This window comes from Bison bison, unplaced genomic scaffold (assembly GCF_000754665.1).
Source record: "Bison bison bison isolate TAMUID 2011002044 unplaced genomic scaffold, Bison_UMD1.0 scf7180017858917, whole genome shotgun sequence".
Taxonomy (NCBI): domain Eukaryota; kingdom Metazoa; phylum Chordata; class Mammalia; order Artiodactyla; family Bovidae; genus Bison; species Bison bison.
This window is the reverse complement of record NW_011489489.1, coordinates 114,541-133,840: the sequence shown is the minus strand read 5'-3', so window position 1 is coordinate 133,840 and position 19,300 is coordinate 114,541. Positions and strand designations below refer to the sequence as shown.

Genomic DNA, 19,300 nt, shown 5'->3' with positions numbered 1-19,300 from the left:
GCCCATCTCCAATTGCTGCAGAAATGGGGACTTCTGCCCCTCACATTCCCAGGAGTGAGACCAAGTCTCCTGGAATTATCAGAGGTTGTCCTTATAACCTGCAGCATGCACTCTGATGGGGTGGGGGTGGGGGCCCTGAGGAGCTCGAAGGTGGGGAGGGAGATGAAAGTCAATGGAGGATATGGGGGCCAGGGCTGGTGAAGGGATGGTAAGAAACAGACAGGGTCTGCGGTTTGATAGGCCTGGGGCTGGGAGGGATGCTGGGGTGGGGGGTGCAGCCGGACACCGCAGGTAGCCACTCCCTCTTTTTCTCCTTTTGCTTCCCTGCCCCCTCACCTCCGATGTGGAAGAAAGGGCAGAGAGGCATCCCAGCTCTGTGGCCTCATGAAGTTTCTCTCCATCTTTCCTTTCTTTCTCCTCCCTTCTTGGCTTTCTTAGCCCTCTGCTACCTGGTGACCCAGGACCAAGAGGAGGAAGTCAGAGGCTATATAGAGAGGCTGCACAGGGGCTGATCAGCAGTGCAGAAGCCCCTGGCCACCTGGAGGGGCCCCTGTGGCAGCCTGGCCAAAACTGCGCTCCCCAGGAGGAGGTAGAGAGATACCCTGGGGGTGCGTATATATAGAACCTATTGGGAAAAGAACTTGTCAAGTTCGCCATCTTTTATTGAAATTAATGTTTTGACTTTAAACAAAACAGCAAACACCATACCCATCAGTGTTGTGAAATATATACTATAAAGTGTAATGTGAAGACTAAAGTCCTAGTCAACAGCTTGACTCAGAGAATTAAAAGAATTTCCATGCTGAAAGGAGACTTGAAGGCCATCTGGTCCACCCACATCATTGCACAGATGGGGAAACTGAGGCCCATGGATGACGTGCTTGTCACAGCCACATGGCTAGTTGGCAGGGCCAAAACAAGGACACAGATGTCCTAGCTTTCAGAAAAGTGCTGTCTCCTGTTAGATAGAGATGATCGATAGATTGATGGATGGATGGGTGGATGGGAGGATTGATGGAAAGATAGGTAGGTAGATAGATGACAGATAGGCAAACAAAGAAGGTATGTGTGTATATATTCTGTCTACATGTATCAGGAGGAGAGAAGCAGCCATAATGCAGTTTTACATTTCAATTCCATATGTGCCAAGATTTCCAATGCAGTCAGAACCTGTGGGATTTCCGTGAATCAAGATTAATAAGAGCTGTGTTCAGTTCAGTCGCTCAGTTGTGTCTAACTCTTCGCGACCCTATGAATCGCAGCACGCCAGGCCTCCCTGTCCATCACCAACTCCCAGAGTTCACTCAGACTCATGTCCTTCGAGTCAGTGATGCCATCCAGCCATCTCATCCTCTGTCGTCCCCTTCTCCTCCTGCCCCCAGTCCCTCCTAGCATCAGGGTCTTTTCCAATAAGTCAACTCTTCGCATGAGGTGGCCAAAGTATTGGAGTTTCAACTTCAGCATCATTCCTTCCAATGAACACCCAGGACTGATCTCCTTTAGGATGGACTGTTTGGATATCCTTGAAGTCCAAGGGACTCTCAAGAGTCTTCTCCAACACCACAGTTCAAAAGCATCAATTCTTTGGTGCTCAGCTTTCTTCACAGTCCTCTCACATCCATACGTGACCACTGGAAAAACCATAGCCTTGACTAGACGGACCTTTGTTGGCAAAGTAATGTCTCTGCTTTTTAATATGAGCTGTGTTACAGCAGCCTTATTCCTGAGCTCTTGGACCCTTTTCTGTATTCCACTCAGCTTATTGAAATACCTTGCAGGGAACATTAGCATAACAGCTGTAGGCACTGGGATGTTCCCTAGAACCATGATCTTGGGGCTAGAGGTCTGGCTGTAATGAAGCCAACCTAGTGCCTTTCTGCTGCCTCCACAACAGCACAGTGTCACTGCAGGCATCTGAACTGGCTTTCGTGTCTATAAACACTCTGCTGGAAAATTAGAACCGTGTCATGTGTATATCTCAGAACCTTTTGGAAAGATCACTGAGATGTGATCTATACAATTTTTAGATGGAAGACTGTAAGCTCCTCATATCATTATTTAGCATTATTAATGTTGATGGTAATTCTATGACAAAATTATAGTTATTAGGTGTGTGCTGCCACGATTATACCATTATCATTAATTACAATAATTTAAGAAACTGAGGAATTACATAATGTTGGTTTATCTTGTGACCAGATATTTTTCTATCTTTTCACAAACCAGGGAGAGACAGTCTCCTCGTAATGGTGAGTAATTCTAAAAGTAAACCGAGGCAGGTGTCTGAAGAGTGGGTGCAGTCGCCCCACCTCCCTCCTGCCTTCCTAAAACCTCAGAGGAAGGCTAGATGAGTGCCTCCAAGAAGCCTTCTTCCCAAGGCTGCTTGGAAAATCTTTTCCCTAAAGGCCTCTTCCCATGTCACAAATTGAGCATAAATTGTATGTGGTGGCTCAAATGATAAAGAATCTGCCTGCAATGCAGGAGATGCAGGTTCAATCCCTGGGTCAGGAAAATCCCCTGGAGAAGGGCATGGCTATGCACTCAGTATTCTCACCTGGAGAATTCCCTGGACAGAGGAGCCTGGCAGGCTACAATCTGTAGGGTGGCAAAGAGACACGACTGCGTGACTAACATAAATTGTATGTGGTGGAGATTTGCTCTCAAAGCAAGTGGCCTGGAAAAACTCTTTTCTTTTCATTACAATGAGAGCCTTTGTTTTCCATTCAGAAGAGATCTAAAGACCTTTTGACATCTTGGTGTTCTGTTTCTTTTTGTTCTGGAAAACCCTCATCTGTTCCCAGATAGGTGACATACCTTTTGATGAACCTAAGTCACTTCAGTCTGCAGTCACTTGAATGGGATTTTATTGTCCTTTCCAATTAGGGCTGCACTTTTGGTCATTCTAGCTCTCATAAGTGATTGAATTTTTTTTTAACATATTCAGAAGGAATCTACATTTAAGAATCTACACTAAGTAACTGAGTATCTTTGTTGTTTTCTGGGAAAATATCTGAAAGAAAATGGCAAGGCAAATATAATAAATCTAATAGAATTTTATGACCTTAACCGACTCCAAACCTCTTGGAATACCTCCCAGATTTCTTGTTTAAAAAATTGTTTAATCAATGGTTTACTCTCATCCGTATTTAGCCTAAAATATCTGCAAAACCACAAACCAGTGCTAACTTATGTTCCACATTTATAGGTACTGGTTCCATGAATGAACCAGCCAGCACATTCCAACACTAAAAAGCTTTTCCCAGTTTACAAGCAATTTAAGTTAATGAATGGAATGCTTGAAGATTTTTCTCACATTGAGCATGCCTAAGTCTTTGACTTTCTTATACCTATCGTAATCTAGAGAAAAGTGTCATTTTGTGCAAACTTAGAATGTTCTGTTTAGTTGATTTAATTACATGCAGTACTTTAAGTAGTACTTACCAATGTAGTACTTAAAGTACTACTATGGCTACTGTGAGCAGCACCTCTGTGAACATGAATGTACTGTTTTTGGTTTTTGCACGCCCTTCCCCGTGTCTTTTGTTATACTTGGATGGGACTACAGTGGAACTCTGAACCTATTTAAACTCTCTGCTGCTGCTGCTGCTAAGTCGTTTCAGTCGTGTCCGACTCTGTGCGACCCCATAGACAGCAGCCCACCAGGCTCCCGTCCCTGGGATTCTCCAGGCAAGAACACTGGAGTGGGTTGCCATTTCCCTCTCCAGTGCATGAAAGTGAAAAGTGAAAGTGAAGCTGCTCAGTCTTGTCCGACTCTTAGCAACCCCATGGACTGCAGCCGACCAGGCTCCTCAGTCCATGGGATTTTCCAGGCAAGAGTACTGGAGTGGGGTGCCATTGCCTTACCACTCAATAAATGTTGAGAATTGTCATCCCCACAGGAATTGTATCTCGAAGATTCTCTTAGAGCTTTTTATTATCACACCCCCTCTTAAGTTTTCAGTTTTCACAAATACAGTTAAATTACTCATAGGGAGTGAAGCCAACATAATTCTGAATTTATATGAATTTGACTACTCTAGGTGCCACCTGTAAGCAGAATTATACAATATTTGTCCTTGTGTGAGTGGCTTATTTCACTTAGCATAACAGCCTAGAGGTTCATCCATGTTGTAGCATTGTCAGATTTCCCTTCTCTCTTAAGGCTGAGGAATATCCCATTGTATATAGATAAATGTTTATTTATCCATTCATCTGCCAGTGGTCATGGGGGTTGTTCCCGCATTTTGGCTACTGTGAGCAGCACCTCTGTGAACATGAAGGTACTGTTTTTGGTTTTTTGCACACTCTTCCCCCGTGTCTTTTGTTATACTTGGATGGGACTCCAGTGAAACTCTTTGAACCTTTAGAGGAATTGAATCAAAGAGCTAAGCAACTCATTTGGTGAGTGCAAGATTTTAGGGTAGGTGTGTGAGACAGCACACGAGGTGTTCTGCACAAGAGGATACCATTGTTATCCAACCTAAAGGGACTTTTATCTTGCAAATAATTATTACTTTATTTTATATTTATAATTTTATTTATGTATTTATTTTCAGTTATGCTGGATCTTCATTGCTTTGCAAGCTTTTCTCTAGTTATGGCGAGTAGGGGCTACTCTCTAGTTACGCTGCATGGGCTGTTCATTGCAATGGCTTCTCTTGTTTCAGAGTGTGGGTTCTAGGGCACTCAGGCACATGGGCTCCGGGGCTTTAGAACTGCATGCTCAGTAGTTGAGTCATGCGGGATCTTTCTGTTGCGATACACAGACTCTCTAGTTGTGTCTCGAGGGCTCAGTAGTCATGGCACTCGGATTTAGTTGCTCTGAGGCACATGGAATCTTCCTGGACCAGGGATTGAACCCAGGTCCCTTGCATTGCAAGGTGGATTCTTTTTTTTTTTTAATATAAATTTATTTATTTTAATTGGAGGTTAATTACTTTACAATATTGTATTGGTTTTGTCATGCATCAACATGAATCCGCCATGGGTATACACGTGCTCCCCATCCTGAACCCCCCCTCCCACCTCCCTCCCTGTACCATCCCTCTGGGTCATCCCAGTGCACCAGCCCCAAGCAAGGTGGATTCTTGCATGGAGGCATTGACCAAGAGGTCACCTCAGTAGTGAGCTGGTGGGGCACATGTTTGAGTGCTTGCCGAAATAAAGAAGCCTTGCCTAGGCTTGTATCAAGAATAAGTTTACTTTTAGTTCCAGTCCCTTGCCCTGTGTACACCTTCAGCGCTGAGCACTGAAACTCGATGTTCACGGGAAGAATCCTGAAGTTCTTTCTTAATCGCCAGTGAAAGAACACATCCTGTGTTCTACTTTTTGTTGTTGCTGTTCAGTCGCTAAGTTGTGTCCAACTCTTTGTGACCCCATGGACTGCAGCACACCCACTATCCTCTGGAGTTTGCTCAAATCCATGTCCGTTGAGTTGGTGATGCTATCTAACCATCTCTTCCTCTGTCACCCCCTTCTCCTCCTGCCCTCAATCTTTCCCAGCATCAGGCATCTTTCCAGTGAGTTGACTGTTCGCATCAGGTGGCTAAAGTATTGGAGCTTCAGCATCAGTCCTTGATTTCCTTTAGGACTGACTGGTTTGATCTCCTCACAGCCCATGTGTTCCACTTACCTGGTCCTATGGCAGAGGTTATCATGAGAGGCCCTTCCTAAACACAGCCATGGGTTGATCCTCAGGCAACTGAGTCACACACTGACGTGCTTTTCTGTTCCAGGACGTGGGAAGAAGGCAAGGTGCTCATCTTTGACGACTCCTTTGAACACGAGGTGTGGCAGGATGCCTCGTCTTTCCGGCTCATCTTCATTGTGGATGTGTGGCACCCTGAGCTGACACCCCATCAGAGACGCAGCCTTCCTGCAATTTAGCATTCTGTGCGGGCTCAGGACACGCTGGAGAGAGACCACCTTTTTGGTGCAGTCTCCTTGGATGTGGGCATAGACCTTCAAACACCACAGCCCTTAATTCTCTTGATCTGCAGCCTGAAAAATTCTAAACCTCCTCCCAGGGATGGAAAACACTAAAGGGAATATCTGCCTCACTGCAATTCTTATAGAAAATACCTGCCGTATTTCATCCATGACAGCCCCCATCTGATGCCTGGATTCCAGGTGAACCCATGATAGCTTCTACCTTGCCGGCCAAAGATATTTTTTTCTCTTAGAATAGGGGGAATCAGTATTAATGAGAATACGTGTAGAAACTGTGAATGGATTGCTTTAGTCTGTAATTTTTCTATGCAACTCTATTTTCCTAAGGTAGCTAGATGGTTTATCATCATACACCACTACTTTTTTGTTGAGTTTAATGACAAGCTGCATAAATACTTCTGTTTAATGGTAACTTTCCTGGTGAACTCAGATGTCCCTATTTTAATTATTTTTAGTAAAAGGCACTCATGAAAAAAAATTATATTTTCCTAATACAAAGCCGAAAGACATAATTATGCCAATGTCTTATGAACCATACTGCTCCCCACTTATTGAGTCTCTTTGCTTTTTTGTCTTCATTAAGAGCTGGTGTCTTAATTTTTCTTCTCACTCTGTGAATGACAGAAATACTGTCAAAAATGGTATTTCTTTCTAAGAGGAACTTTTTACACTGAAAAAGGATCTGGAGTCATTTTATATTTAGTTATAACAACGACGCATGTAAATTTTTTTAATGACAAATATCAGGCATTGTAGGGAAGAAAACAAAAATTTCTCCAAGTGAGAATTTTCTCTTGGGATCAGCTCGATGGGGGGCTGCTAGGATCTCTGACTTCTGGCCCCTTTGCATTTATGAAACAGGGCTGGAATCCAGAGTGTCTTCCACTGTGGATCCTTGTGAATGAGAAGGTCCTTGAAAGGATTCCTATCACAACTTTGCAAAATTAAGAAGGATGACAGAGTGGAAGGCCAAAAATGCCCGGATGTCTGTTCTGGGTATAGGATGTCAAAACTGTTTCCTCTTCACAGTTGTTCGAAAGACTCTGACATCTCCCTGGCTTGAGAAACTTCTGCCATTTAAACTTCACTTTGAGGTGTTAATTATTATTGATAGTTTGGTTTTAAAATTTGCCATTGCTTAGAAAGAACAGTTGCCTACTTGTTCCAAAGATGACCACATCATTAGTTTAGTGGAATATTAATGCATTAAATTTTGTGTGTTTTAAACCAAAGCTAACTAGAAATGTTAGCTATAAGAATGTAATGATATTCATGCACTGAATTTTAAGCCAATATGAACAAAAACGCTAAAGAAATGACACACAGGTTACTACGCACAGGGAGAAAAATCACTTGTGTTTTCCATTGAAGGACGAAGAAGGTTGCTTTCTTTATATCATCAAAAGGAAAAAAAAAACAGTTCTTTAAAATGCTGTTGGACCGCTTTTGCTTGTCTTTAAGGATGTTAGCTTCCCTTTGAAGAGTCTGTAAAATATTTGTCTTGTTTCCTTCTGTTTTGCCAATGCTGAAAAATCTCTCTAAAACAGATGAAGAAGCATTTGAGGAAAAAACATCAGAGTGAACTACCGAAGTCCGGAAGGAAAAGCAAACGCTTGAAAAATAAAAAGGCATGTGTGTCCTTCAGTATTTATTGAACGGAAGAAAGGACTGACAAAGGACAATGCAATCTAGTGCTCACGTGGCAACGTTCATGTCACTTACTGAATTTGGTTCTGTATGTATGTTGCATACACATAAGGAAATTCAAAGTAGCATTGTCACTGTTGAGCCATCATCTTACATTCATTTAATGAAATCATGGAAGAGAGTTAAAAACAAACTCTTAACTTAATAATTATAATATGGTATTTAAAATCAGGTCACTACAGTAGGGTTCTAAATATTGCCAATTGGAAAGCCAGAATTATTATTACTGTTGCAAAATGTTTGGCAATAATTGACTCCAGTAGCATTTTAAACACTTGGATCCCACAACTGTTTCATAAACTCAAGTAATAAAATGGGTTTTCTAATTTGCTTTAATTCTTCATCTTTCCTCCCTATGTTGTGGTATATAAGAAAAGTCATTGCATTGGTAGAATTATTTCAGTATTACTATCTTGTTATTTGAAGTGTCTACACAAAATGAATTGGTTTTATTTATACTGTGATGCAATTGATTGGGAAATATTTTAAATTCTATTTCAATTTTATTTCAAGAGTGGAATACAAAAATCTCTTCTGTTATCATTTTCTACCAGTAGAAAAAAATTAAAACACTAGATTTATTGAGAAAGAGACGTGATAAATTATTAAAATTAGTAATAATATCTACTGAGGATGATTATGGCCAGTTTGCCTTTGAATTTTTTTAGCCAACAAATTGACCCTCCCAAATACTTAAAGTGTAAAATCATGTTTTACTGCTCATTATCAACTATTAATTATTTTTTCTTTGACATTGAGCACCAACTGGTCATAGTAATGAAGGCCCATGTCATGCAAATGGCTGGGAGAATAAGAGATATAGCTAAAAACATACAACTGGTTTGGGGAGACATGGCACAAGTAAGGATATCATATGCTATGATATCTGTTTATTTTTATCTAGTTTCCTTTGAATGGATAGCTGGGGACTCCATTTCTAAGGAAAATAAACAAAGAAATAAAATGATCTTTGGCATTTCATCCGGCATTCCAAGTCTTCTCTTATTTGCAGTTCTTGTGTATTTAGCCATCCTTAAAGATCTTCCTCCAGGTTTGATACCTACCCCCTTAACAACAGCCAGGTCCATCCTTCGCACCTTTAACTGATTGCAGGAGGGAGGTGGGGGGACGTAGTGCGTGTGTAATGCTTTTGTAGCACTTTTCTTGCTGTAGTGACCTAAGTGGGACAACTTGAAAAGATTCATTAACCACTGACATGTATTTTCAACATAACCCCCTACCCTCTAGAGACATACATTCCTTGTGGGAAGCCACATTACTAAGATGAAATAGTCATATTTCAATTTGTGTGTCTTTGTTTCAAATTAGCTCATGATAATCAGCCAATGGCCTCATCAAAAATGTGACATCAAAATCATTTTTGCAGGATATCAAAATAAACAGACTCTGCAAATAGCCAGACCTATAAGAGCATGCTCTTAGGCTGAACAATTTGAGATTGGATGCTGGTGATGAGGTCAAAGAAAATAACTCAATGTAGGAATGAAGATTACCGGAGATACTATTGTCTTGGGGCTTTGCACTACATTAAACTTGAAAATTGTGTCTGCACAGTTTAAATTCTTATGGATCTACTTGGAAATGCACTTAATTTTAAACTGCAAAAACTGGAGAGCATCTCTTCAAAGCCTTAGAGAAATCTTTGTCCTAATGAGGTGTGTGCCTCAAATTTAGTTTTTCTCTTTTCAACTCATTTAATACCATAAATATGGGGTGGGGGGAGTCTTGTTTCCATGACTACCTTGCTTCATCCTCCAATTCCCTCATTGAAAAACAAAAATGCATCTCTCAAGTCTTTGTTCAACTTTGGCTGCTCAGACCAATGGCTGGTGACAGTCATTACTGGGTGGCAGGAGAGGAGGCCCTGTGTCGAGCCGAACGCATGTGTCATGTGGTCAGTTTCACATGTGCTTCCTGGTGGCTGATACCACTGAGAGTTGGTGACGTCGGGAGCACAGGGTGGCTCGGGTTTCAGTCCAGAGCCAGGAGTGGCTGGGTGTTCTCATTCTCTCCCTTGTCTTCATGTTTCAGGGTCCCAGCTTCTACCACAGACTGAGATCTAATAATAGGGGAAGGAAAAAGATGTGATTACAGACAATTCATGGTGTGAGCCATTTTGGAATCTTGGAGGGCCTTCAGACTTCATGGATCCCTGATTAAGCAAGACACTCAACTATACAACTTCTCCCCCTTGTGTATCTCTGTTTTCCTTGCTTTTGTGTCTTCTACATCATGTTTTTAGGGAACCAGGCATCTTGGAATTTTCTTTGTAGGGATCTCCTTTTGATAAAACAAACACATGTTCTAGCCACAATTCTGCCCCTTTGTCTAAGCATTCTATGGATCTTGAGATGTATAAAGTCTCATAAATTTGGTTGGATTTTTAATGTTTCAAAATACTTTTGAGAGCCTTTATTTCTCAAGGTCATAGGAAACTATCATATATGATGTTAACAGCACAAGATGTAGAATCAGGCTGTAAATGTATCCTTGACTCCTTAATAACTGAGGAGTCCTGGGGAAGTTCTTAGAACTCTGGACCTTGGTTTTCTCATCTGTAAAACAGAGCTATTACCTGTTACCTATAGGTAGCTATTACCTACCTCCCAGAGTTGTTAAGAAGGACTAAAACTAATATTATACATAAAGCATTCAGCATGTAATTGTAGTCAAAATTTATGGAGCACTCTATTATTACCAATATTGCAATAATGTCAGTGATCTTTAGTTTCTGATACTGGAATAATAATTTCTTGTGTTTATAACCCAGATTGAAATTATTTTCCAACTTTATAGAGAAGATTATAAGAGCTATGCACACAGTAAACATTCAATCAACATTCATATACTAAAAAGAAAAAGCCACTCAAAACATTAAGAAAATGATTGAAGTGGGTTATTCAAATAAGCAAGGTTTACATGTAAGTGCAGTAAATGGGTAACTCAGTACACCTGAGTTTCCCAAACTCTCCACCTTCTGAGTCTTCAGGACCATCCCTTGACTAACTAACCCCTAGAGTATCCTGCCTGATAAAGTGTCTTTGTATACTTGAGGCTTTGGGCCATGCTACATGGTTTATTTTAACAATGTGATTAATGATGAATGTCTATTTTTGCATGCCTGGACTTGGGGAGACATCCTTTCAATTTGACCTCCTGTTGGGGGAGGTAGAGGAGCTGAAGACCAAGTAGCTAAGGTCAGTCACACATGCTCTGCTTGCCTGTGTGACAGACAAACCAGGATACCAAGACATGGGTGAGTTTCTCTGGTTGATGACACGTTGCCTGTGTTGTCTGTCACATGTTGCTGAGAAAATTAAGCTCTGTCTGTGACTCCAGTGGGAGGAAAACTGGAAGCTTGCAACTGCTCCAGAGTACCTAGACTCCACCCAATGCACCTTTTCCCTTTGCTGACTTTGATCTGTATTTTTTTGCTGTAGTAAACCATAATTGTGAGTATAACCACATTTCTGTGAGTCCCTCAAGCAGATGATCACATCTGGGGGTGGTCTTGATGACCTCAAGCACGATATATAATGACATTAATGTTTGTCGTCTGTGCACCTCTTATAGTCGTAACCTCTTTACATGTATGAAGTTGCTTCATTTTCATACCCGTAAGGAATGCTGCTATTATTGCTTCCATTCTGGGGTGGGAAATAACTAAGGGATTAAAAAAAGAAAGTAACATAGGAAAGGCAACACACATAGAGAATGGAGAACAAGACAGGTTTATCACCATCACAGTATTCCTTGGTCTACCTAACACTGCAGCGATATTTAGCCGCTTTAAATGTCAGTCTAGTCCAACTTTAGGTGCCAAGCCTAACCTTTCAAAAGGAAGTGGATTTGATTGCTCCTGGCACAGGGCAGAGAAGCCCCAGGTAGTAGTATATTTCAGCTGTTTTATACACTGCCTACATATTTCTCTCTTTGCTTTAGTTAAAGGCTGTGTATGCAGTGTGTGCATGCACACACACTCCCCCACAAGTGTAGCGGGGTGGGCAGTGGAGGTAATAGATTTATATAGATTTATATAAAAAGCAGAAAAGCTGAAAACCCAGAAGGTTCTCTGAGGGATGGGATGGGGCGGGGGAGTGGGAGGGAAGTTCAGGATGGGGAACACATGTACACCCATGGCTGATTCATGTGAATGTATGGCATAAACCACCACGATGTTGTAAATTGTAAAAAGCCTCCAATTAAAATAAATAAATAAAAGTAAATAAAAACCTAAAACTGAAAAACAGGAATACAACTGCCCATACAGGCCACCTCCATCCAGCACCTTGGACAGCTGCCTAACCGCTTTGCCCTACAGGCCCTGGTGAAAGTGGAGGGTGTTAATGGCCAGTCCACTTGAAAGACGCTAAACTGCATTTCTCATTCATGCCACTTGGCTTTGTTTTACAACATGGCAAGAGAATCACAGCCACAGAATTAGAAAGGACCTTAGAGACCCACTAGATGAATCCACTAGGAAATATTAAGTAAGATGCCAAGCAGTTTCTTGTTAAATATATATGATTTAAGAAATCTATTCCTCCCTACTCTTGGAGGAGCAACTCTGCTAGAAAGCTTTTTCTTACAATGAACTAAAACCTGTCTTTTTGCAACTTTTATATACCGTTCCTGGTTTTGTCTGCTGGAATCACCAGAATATGTATAATGCATTCGATCCACATAACAGCCCTTAAAATATTTGTCAAGTGCCCTCCAGCCCTCTCTCTGCTCCCACTAAAACTGACCAAATTCCTCTTGAGCCTTCAAGATTTCTAGAACTTAACTACTCTCCTGCATCTCTTCATCAACTGCTTGCCCACAGCATGTCACTTCAAAAAAGAATGAAATTATTGCTTCCCTCTTTTTCTTTTTTGTATGCTTCTCTTGAAGCATAGAAAATGCACCTAAAATTGCCTTAGCCTTTCTGGAACTCAATAAAGCCAAGGGAAATTTTAGCTATATTTACACATGCTGCTGTTAAGTCATTTCTCTCCCATCTTGAAAGTACATGGTTGAATATTTCATCTTTTTTAATTTGGCTCATATTACCACTGTATCTCTATCCTTTTGGATCTAGAAATGTGTTACCCATCCAAATTATTGTCTGTGATTTTCATGAGTAGTGGATTTGTTTTTAAACTTTCCCTTCCCCTGTTTTGGAAGCCACCATGGGGGGGAAAAAAATCAACAAATTCTCAAGTATTGAACTTTCAAACAAAAATCACTTATTGCCACTAACTCATGGTAATAAAGGCTTCCCTGGTGGCTCAGCAGTAAAGAATCCACCTGCAAATGCAGGAGACGCAGAGACATGGGTTCAATTCCTGGTCCAGGAAGATCCCCTGAAAGAGGAACAGCAACCCACTCAAGTATTCTTGCCTGGAAAATCCCATGAACAGAGAAGCCTGGCGGGCTACAGTCCATGGGGTCATAAAGAGTCAGACATGACTGAACGACTGAACAACAAAAATAACACTGCAAAGGAAACAAGGCATAAATGACACAGAGCGGTTATGTGCTCTTTGATATGAGAGTTTTCAGGCCCTTTAGACCAAATAATTAGCATGAAGTAAATAAAGTTACAGAGTTAAATGGCTAAGGATTGTTCAAGTATGATAAATGTTTGTGAATGTCTCCTGCCATAGCCAAGGACTGTGAGAACATGTTCAGAAATACTCATTCTTTAGTGGAAATAATGCTTTAATTACCCAGTCATAGACGATAAGAAATGGAACTTGAAGTGGTCCATTTTCAGGACAAAGTGGCTGGCCTTGGGTGAAGAATTATTAACAAATGGTTTTCCACTCACAGCTAGCTAGTTTCATCTTGGAAAATTACTGGCAAGCTAGTCTTGCCTAACAGCTTACCTATGGACCAGCCCTAAGCTAACAGGATATTTGGGAAGGGATAAACTAAAGTACTTTTGAGAAATATGGACTTAGGATGGGAAGGGAGAAGAAAGAATATGCTATGAGACTTAGGTGATGTCCTAGACGATTGTAGCCCCATAGTACTAAGCCAGTGAGGGACCAGGGAGGGATCTGCTTGCCAGGGAATAAAAGTGCTTGCTGTAACTGTCCTGAGTGTGCCTGCCCACCAGACACCAGATCTTTAAGACTGTCCGTTAAACTATCCCTTTCACTGTGCTTTGTGTCTCTGAGTCCATCCCTTGGTTTTGGGAAGTGAATGCATTTCTCACATAGACCCATAGACAGGTATGGGGTCGCTGTGATCAGCACTCTGAGAACAGGGTATTGGGGTGGGAAGCAGGCATCGTCTCTTTTTCATCTCTAAAGAAAAAGAAGAGAGGAAAAGCTATCATTCACAGAGTGACATCACTCACAGGCCTCATTCGGGTGCCCCTTCCCTTCACTTGGCGTCAGATTTGGATCTGTTGACTTAAAAAATATTCACAACTTAGAAGTTAAGAGTTATGTTTTATTCAGCCCGGGAGGCAGCATCTCAAGTAACTCTGAGAGAAGTGCTTCAAGGAGGTGGTGGGGGTGGGGGCTCAGCACGGAGCCAGGTTACATAGAATTTTTGCAACAAAGGGCAGGTAGTCTGAATGTTGAAAGATGATTGTTAACTAAAGAAAACCAGGTATCTCAAGTCAAGGAATTTAGCGCTTGTCTATGTGTGGGAAGATGCAAGAGTCTGGACTCACTGAAGTCATTCTTTTGATATGCACTTCAGATATCTCGGGCGGTTTCCTGGGTTTTCATATCCTGAGTTTCCTCAGGACTCATCATAGGAAGCTAGATGGCAGGTATTCATTCCTTCCTGAGTTCCTTCAGGGCTCACCAGCTCACTGATGATGACTACGATATCCTTTGTTTACTGATATGGCAGAAAACATTCCATTTCTCAGATCTATGTGGAATCTTTTTAATACTTATACTGGCAGTGGGGATTCAGGATGCTGGGTTTCTTATCTCAACCAATAAACTGTCTTGGCTGAGTGGTGGGTAACAATTGAACAGCCCTGAGGCATTGAGCATGAGGAACTAAACACAGGTTTTTTGTTTTTTTTCTTGTTTGCATTTTCTCTGATTGAGAAGGGGGACCAGAGCATCTTTACTTTCAGTGTGACATAATTCCATTTACCTGGTCACAAAATGAGCCTTTGATATAAGGAACACATTCTATCATGAAATATTTGAAATTCATTGGAAAAACAGAAAGCATATGTTGCCTTTTTCAAAATCTAGCATAAATAAAGCAAAGCGAGATACCTGTCTTAAACCTTGCCCTCTGTCCATTTAGCTGAGTCACAGTACTCTCTGGGAAGAATGTTCAACTGTTCACTGATAAAAACATCTCTGCCACTCATAAAAAGCGAGTTCAGGAACTGTGCATTAACCATGGAGGAACCACTTGCCTTGTGACTTTTTTGCCCAGATCACGTTAGTGGTAATCTCCCAACTTGTTGGCTTTGCCTTCACCCAAGAAGATGAACACTTCTGCTAAAATAAACATTTCAGTCTTTTCTCATGGGTCCTCTTTCCAACACTGAAAGCCAGCTTAACCTCAAGGGCAAGCTGGGGAGTTTACAGCCATCATTATCTCAGTGGTGTAGCCACTACCCTAACAATGGCTTTGTTCCTGCCTTGATAGTTGCCACATTTTGTTTTCCTGCTATTATATCCCCCACCCCCAACCTCCATTCACTCTACCTTTCTTCTTTCTACTTTCCCCTTTTCCTCTCCAAAATTTGGAAGTTTCCCCACTGCATGTCATCAAATATCTATAGCCACGCTTTTAATTTTTACTGCTTCCAAAGGCATTTACCTTTCACATGGGAAATAGATGGGGAAACAGTGGAAACAGTGTCAGACTTTATTTTTAGGGGCCCCAAAATCACAGCAGATGGTGATTGCAGCCATGAAATTAAAAGACGCTTACTCCTTGGAAGGAAAGTTATGACCAACCTAGATAGCATATTAAAAAGCAGAGACATTACTTTGCCAGCAAAGGTCCATCTAGTCAAGGCTATGGTTTTTCCAGTGGTCATGTATGGATGTGAGAGTTGGACTGTGAAGAAAGCTGAACAGCAAAGAACTGATGCTTTTGAACTGTGGTGTTGGAGAAGACTCTTGAGAGTCCCTTGGACTGCAAGGAGATCCAACCAGTCCATCCTAAAGGAGATCAGTCCTGGGTGTTCATTGGAAGGACTGATGCTGAGGCTGAAACTCCAATACTTTGGCCACCTCATGCGAAGAGTTAACTCATTGGAAAAGACCCTGATGCTGGGAGGGATTGGGGGCAGAAGGAGAAGGGGACAACAGAGGATGAGATGGCTGGATGGCATCACTGACTCGATGGACATGAGTCTGAGTGAACTGCGGGAATTGGTGATGGACAGGGAGGCCTGGTGTGCTGCGATTCATGGGGTTGCAAAGAGTCAGACACGACTGAGCGACTGAACTGAACTGAACTGAACTGAATGTTCTAGTACACCTGTATCAGCACTTCTAGCCAGAAAGAGTGAGGTTTTTTTAAAAGATATTTTTAAAGATGTCTCTCAGTAATTCTACTCAACCTCTATTTCTCCCTGTAAGTTCCTGCCTGGACTTGAATGATGGCTCCACCACTGGCTTTGTGGTCTTGGGCAAATTTGACCCCCTCATGTGTAAAATGAAAGTATGATAGTGCCCGCAACATGGGAGGTGGAGGTAAGGAGAACTAGATGAATTACAAATTGAAAGTGTCTAGCCCAGTGTCAGCCTGATACATGTGTACCTTCGTTTTTAACCACTGCTATTCTTCCCCATTTGCAGATAAGAAAATTAAGGTCTGGACTATTTAGTTCATCTACACTTCGAGTTACAAAGCATGAATTCAACTCCAAGTTCCCAAAAGCCTCATTATTAAATTTACAAGAGAGAACTGTGTATCCTGATGTATCATGTGACCTGAGACTAAATGCAGACTAAGATTTGAGAATGGATAAAGACTAATATTTTAAAAATTCAAAATAAGTGATGAGACTGCTCCACATGAAAGCTAACTTTATTATTTTACCTTATAACTTTTAGAAGTAACCCAGAAGTTTCCACCTGATGAACAATTATTTATGTAGCTTTCAGTGCATCTATTTGTAGTTGTTTTCCATGATGTGAAGCAATATGGAGTTTCTTCCTGCTATAATGCCTTCAGTAATATCCTTGATGTAGAGTCTTAAAGAATAATCGTAAGACTCATATTCTGTTCAGCTACCAAACTCTTCAATGTTAGAATGATACTTGTCGGCAATATGATACAATTAATATTCATGGAACCAGATCAGTAAATCATAAATCAACAAATCATTTTTTAACAGTTAGCCTAAGTATTTCTCATGTAAAGCAGCAAAGCCTTTCTCTATCAAAGTGAAGAAATAAGAAATAAACCTCCCTTGACTGTGACAATACAATTTGCCATAACTTACTGAAATATAAAGAAATCAATGGAAGAAAAATAAATATTCTGTTACTTTTTAAGTGAACTATTTTTAGAGTGAGTCCAACAATTCAGCTTTTGCCTAAATGCATTGTAACTTGAATTCAAGTGTATAATGTATTTGTATTTAACCATGATAGGTACCAATCTTAGAGCAAGGAAGAAAGAGCCAAGAGAAAACACATGCGCCTTCAGAAAGGATGGAAATTGAGCTCACATGTCAATAGGTCTAAAGCAACACCGTCCAACACAGAACCCTCAGCACATGTGCCCACTGAGGACTTGAAACTGGATCGGTCCTAGTTGAGATATTGAGATAGGCTGTAAAGACACTGTATGCATGGGATTTCAAAGACAGCATGAAAAAAAAAGAATGTAAAATATCTAATACTTTTAAAATTATATTGTAATCATAATTTTGTATACATGGGGTTGGGTTTCCTTGGTGGCTCAGGGATAAATAATCTACCTGCCAATGCAGGAGACATGGGTTCAATCTCTGGTCCAAGAAGATCCCTTGGAGAAGGAAATGACTACCCACTCCAGTATTTTTGCCTGGGAAATCCCATCGACAGAGGAGCCTGGCAGTATGTCAAAGAATCAGACACAGCTTCAGGACCAAGCAACAACAATTTCAGTTAAATAAAACTTATTATTGGAATTAATTTCACTTGTTTCTCTCTTTACTTGTAATGTGGCTACAAGATAACTTAAAATTCTATGTGTGGCTCACGTTGTTTCTATCGGACGACTCTAGTCTAAGGCTTCATTCCCTCCGTCAGGCTTGTGGCTGAACCAGAGTGATATACTCGTCCTCATTTAGAATTTCACAGTCATCCCAAACGACCACAGCAGCAACATTATGATCTGTCACTGCCAGTATTCAGTGTGCTGAGTTATTTTTCACATGTTAACTCATTTAATCCTCACAATGATACACACAAAGCCCCGGGTGACATGAGAGCTGTTTTCTAAGTAACACTGTTGTTGCTTGAATGCTAACTAGAAAGAAACTTCATTGGTTTAGATTCCATTAATTAATTGTTTAGATGAGGGTGAACATATCCCATTATTTTATCTCTAAATGGATAAATAATATCAAAAGACTTCAGGAAGAAATTTAAACTACTTGAAAAGAAAGAAATAAGTTCTTTCTGAACACACAGCAAAATTATTACTAACAGATGGTTTTTGTTGTTTATTATAAAGATCCTTGGAGAAATGAGCTGATGGAAGAGAATTGTCACCATGTCACTAACTTGCTATGGGACTCTATGGAACATCTCACTTGGCTTCTATGATCCCACGTTTTTCAACTGTAAAATGATGATTGCTGGACAAAGTGCTGATTTTAGCCCCAAGAGTTCATGAAGTCTACCAGACTGGGATAAATCAACATTAGTTCTTGAAAATAATTAGACTTCATTCTTCAAAGTTCCACAATTCTGACTTTAAGCTAATTTGCTTGAATAGTCTAAGTACTTCTCTATCTCAGCATTTGTTTTTACCTCCTTCTAGAAATGCATAATACAGCAAATAACAAATTTTGACCAGACCTGAAAAGCCTCTTTGAAAATTTGTATGAGCCCAAACATTTAGATTTCATGAGTCCAAAAGATTTACCTTTTAAAAAAAAAACTTTAGGGACTTCCCTCATGGTTCAGTGGTTAAGAATCCACCTTACAATGTAGGGAACTCGGGTTCAATCCCTGGTCGGGGAACTAAAATCACACGTGCCACAGGGCAGCTACGTTCAAGTGCCACTACTTAGAGGGTCCATGTGTCACAACGAAAGATCACAGGTGCTACGACTAAGACTCAATGCAGCCAAAGAAGTAAATAGATACTTTAAAAGATATTTTTATTTCCACAAGTTTCTAAATACTGAATTCAAAGCTGCCAGGTGCTATTTAATAACTATTTTCAAAGAACTAAAGAGCCTCTTGATAAAAGTGAAAGAGGAGAGTGAAAAAGTTGGCTTAAAACTCAGCATTCAGAAAACTAAGATCGTGCATCTGGTCCCATTGCTTCATGGCAAATAGATGGGGAAACAGTGGAAACAGTGACAGACTTTATTTTTGGGGCTCCAAAATCACAGCAGATGGTGACTGCAGCCATGAAATTAAAAGATGCTTACTCCTTGGAAGAAAAGTTATGACCAACCTAGAAAGCTTATTAAAAA

At 40.8% G+C, this 19,300-nt stretch overlaps 2 protein-coding genes across 5 annotated transcripts in view; one reads left to right on the top strand and one right to left on the bottom strand.

Moving 5' to 3' along the window:
• ASPH (aspartate beta-hydroxylase) overlaps nt 1–8,637 on the top strand; it is a 169,921-nt gene extending 161,284 nt beyond the window's left edge. For all 4 annotated transcript variants that reach the window (XM_010830312.1, XM_010830318.1, XM_010830307.1 and 1 more), the window contains one exon: nt 5,736–8,637. In XM_010830312.1, the coding sequence (XP_010828614.1) occupies nt 5,736–5,886 (151 nt within the window). In that variant the 3' untranslated portion in view covers nt 5,887–8,637. The remainder of the gene's footprint in view (nt 1–5,735) is intronic.
• A 1,011-nt stretch (nt 8,638–9,648) lies between these two features.
• The window catches only part of LOC104981316 (clavesin-1), a gene marked incomplete at its 5' end in the record, with an annotated part of 106,032 nt that continues 96,380 nt past the window's right edge, over nt 9,649–19,300 (bottom strand). The window contains one exon of the mRNA XM_010830337.1: nt 9,649–9,736. Within this exon, the coding sequence (XP_010828639.1) occupies nt 9,649–9,736 (88 nt within the window). The remainder of the gene's footprint in view (nt 9,737–19,300) is intronic.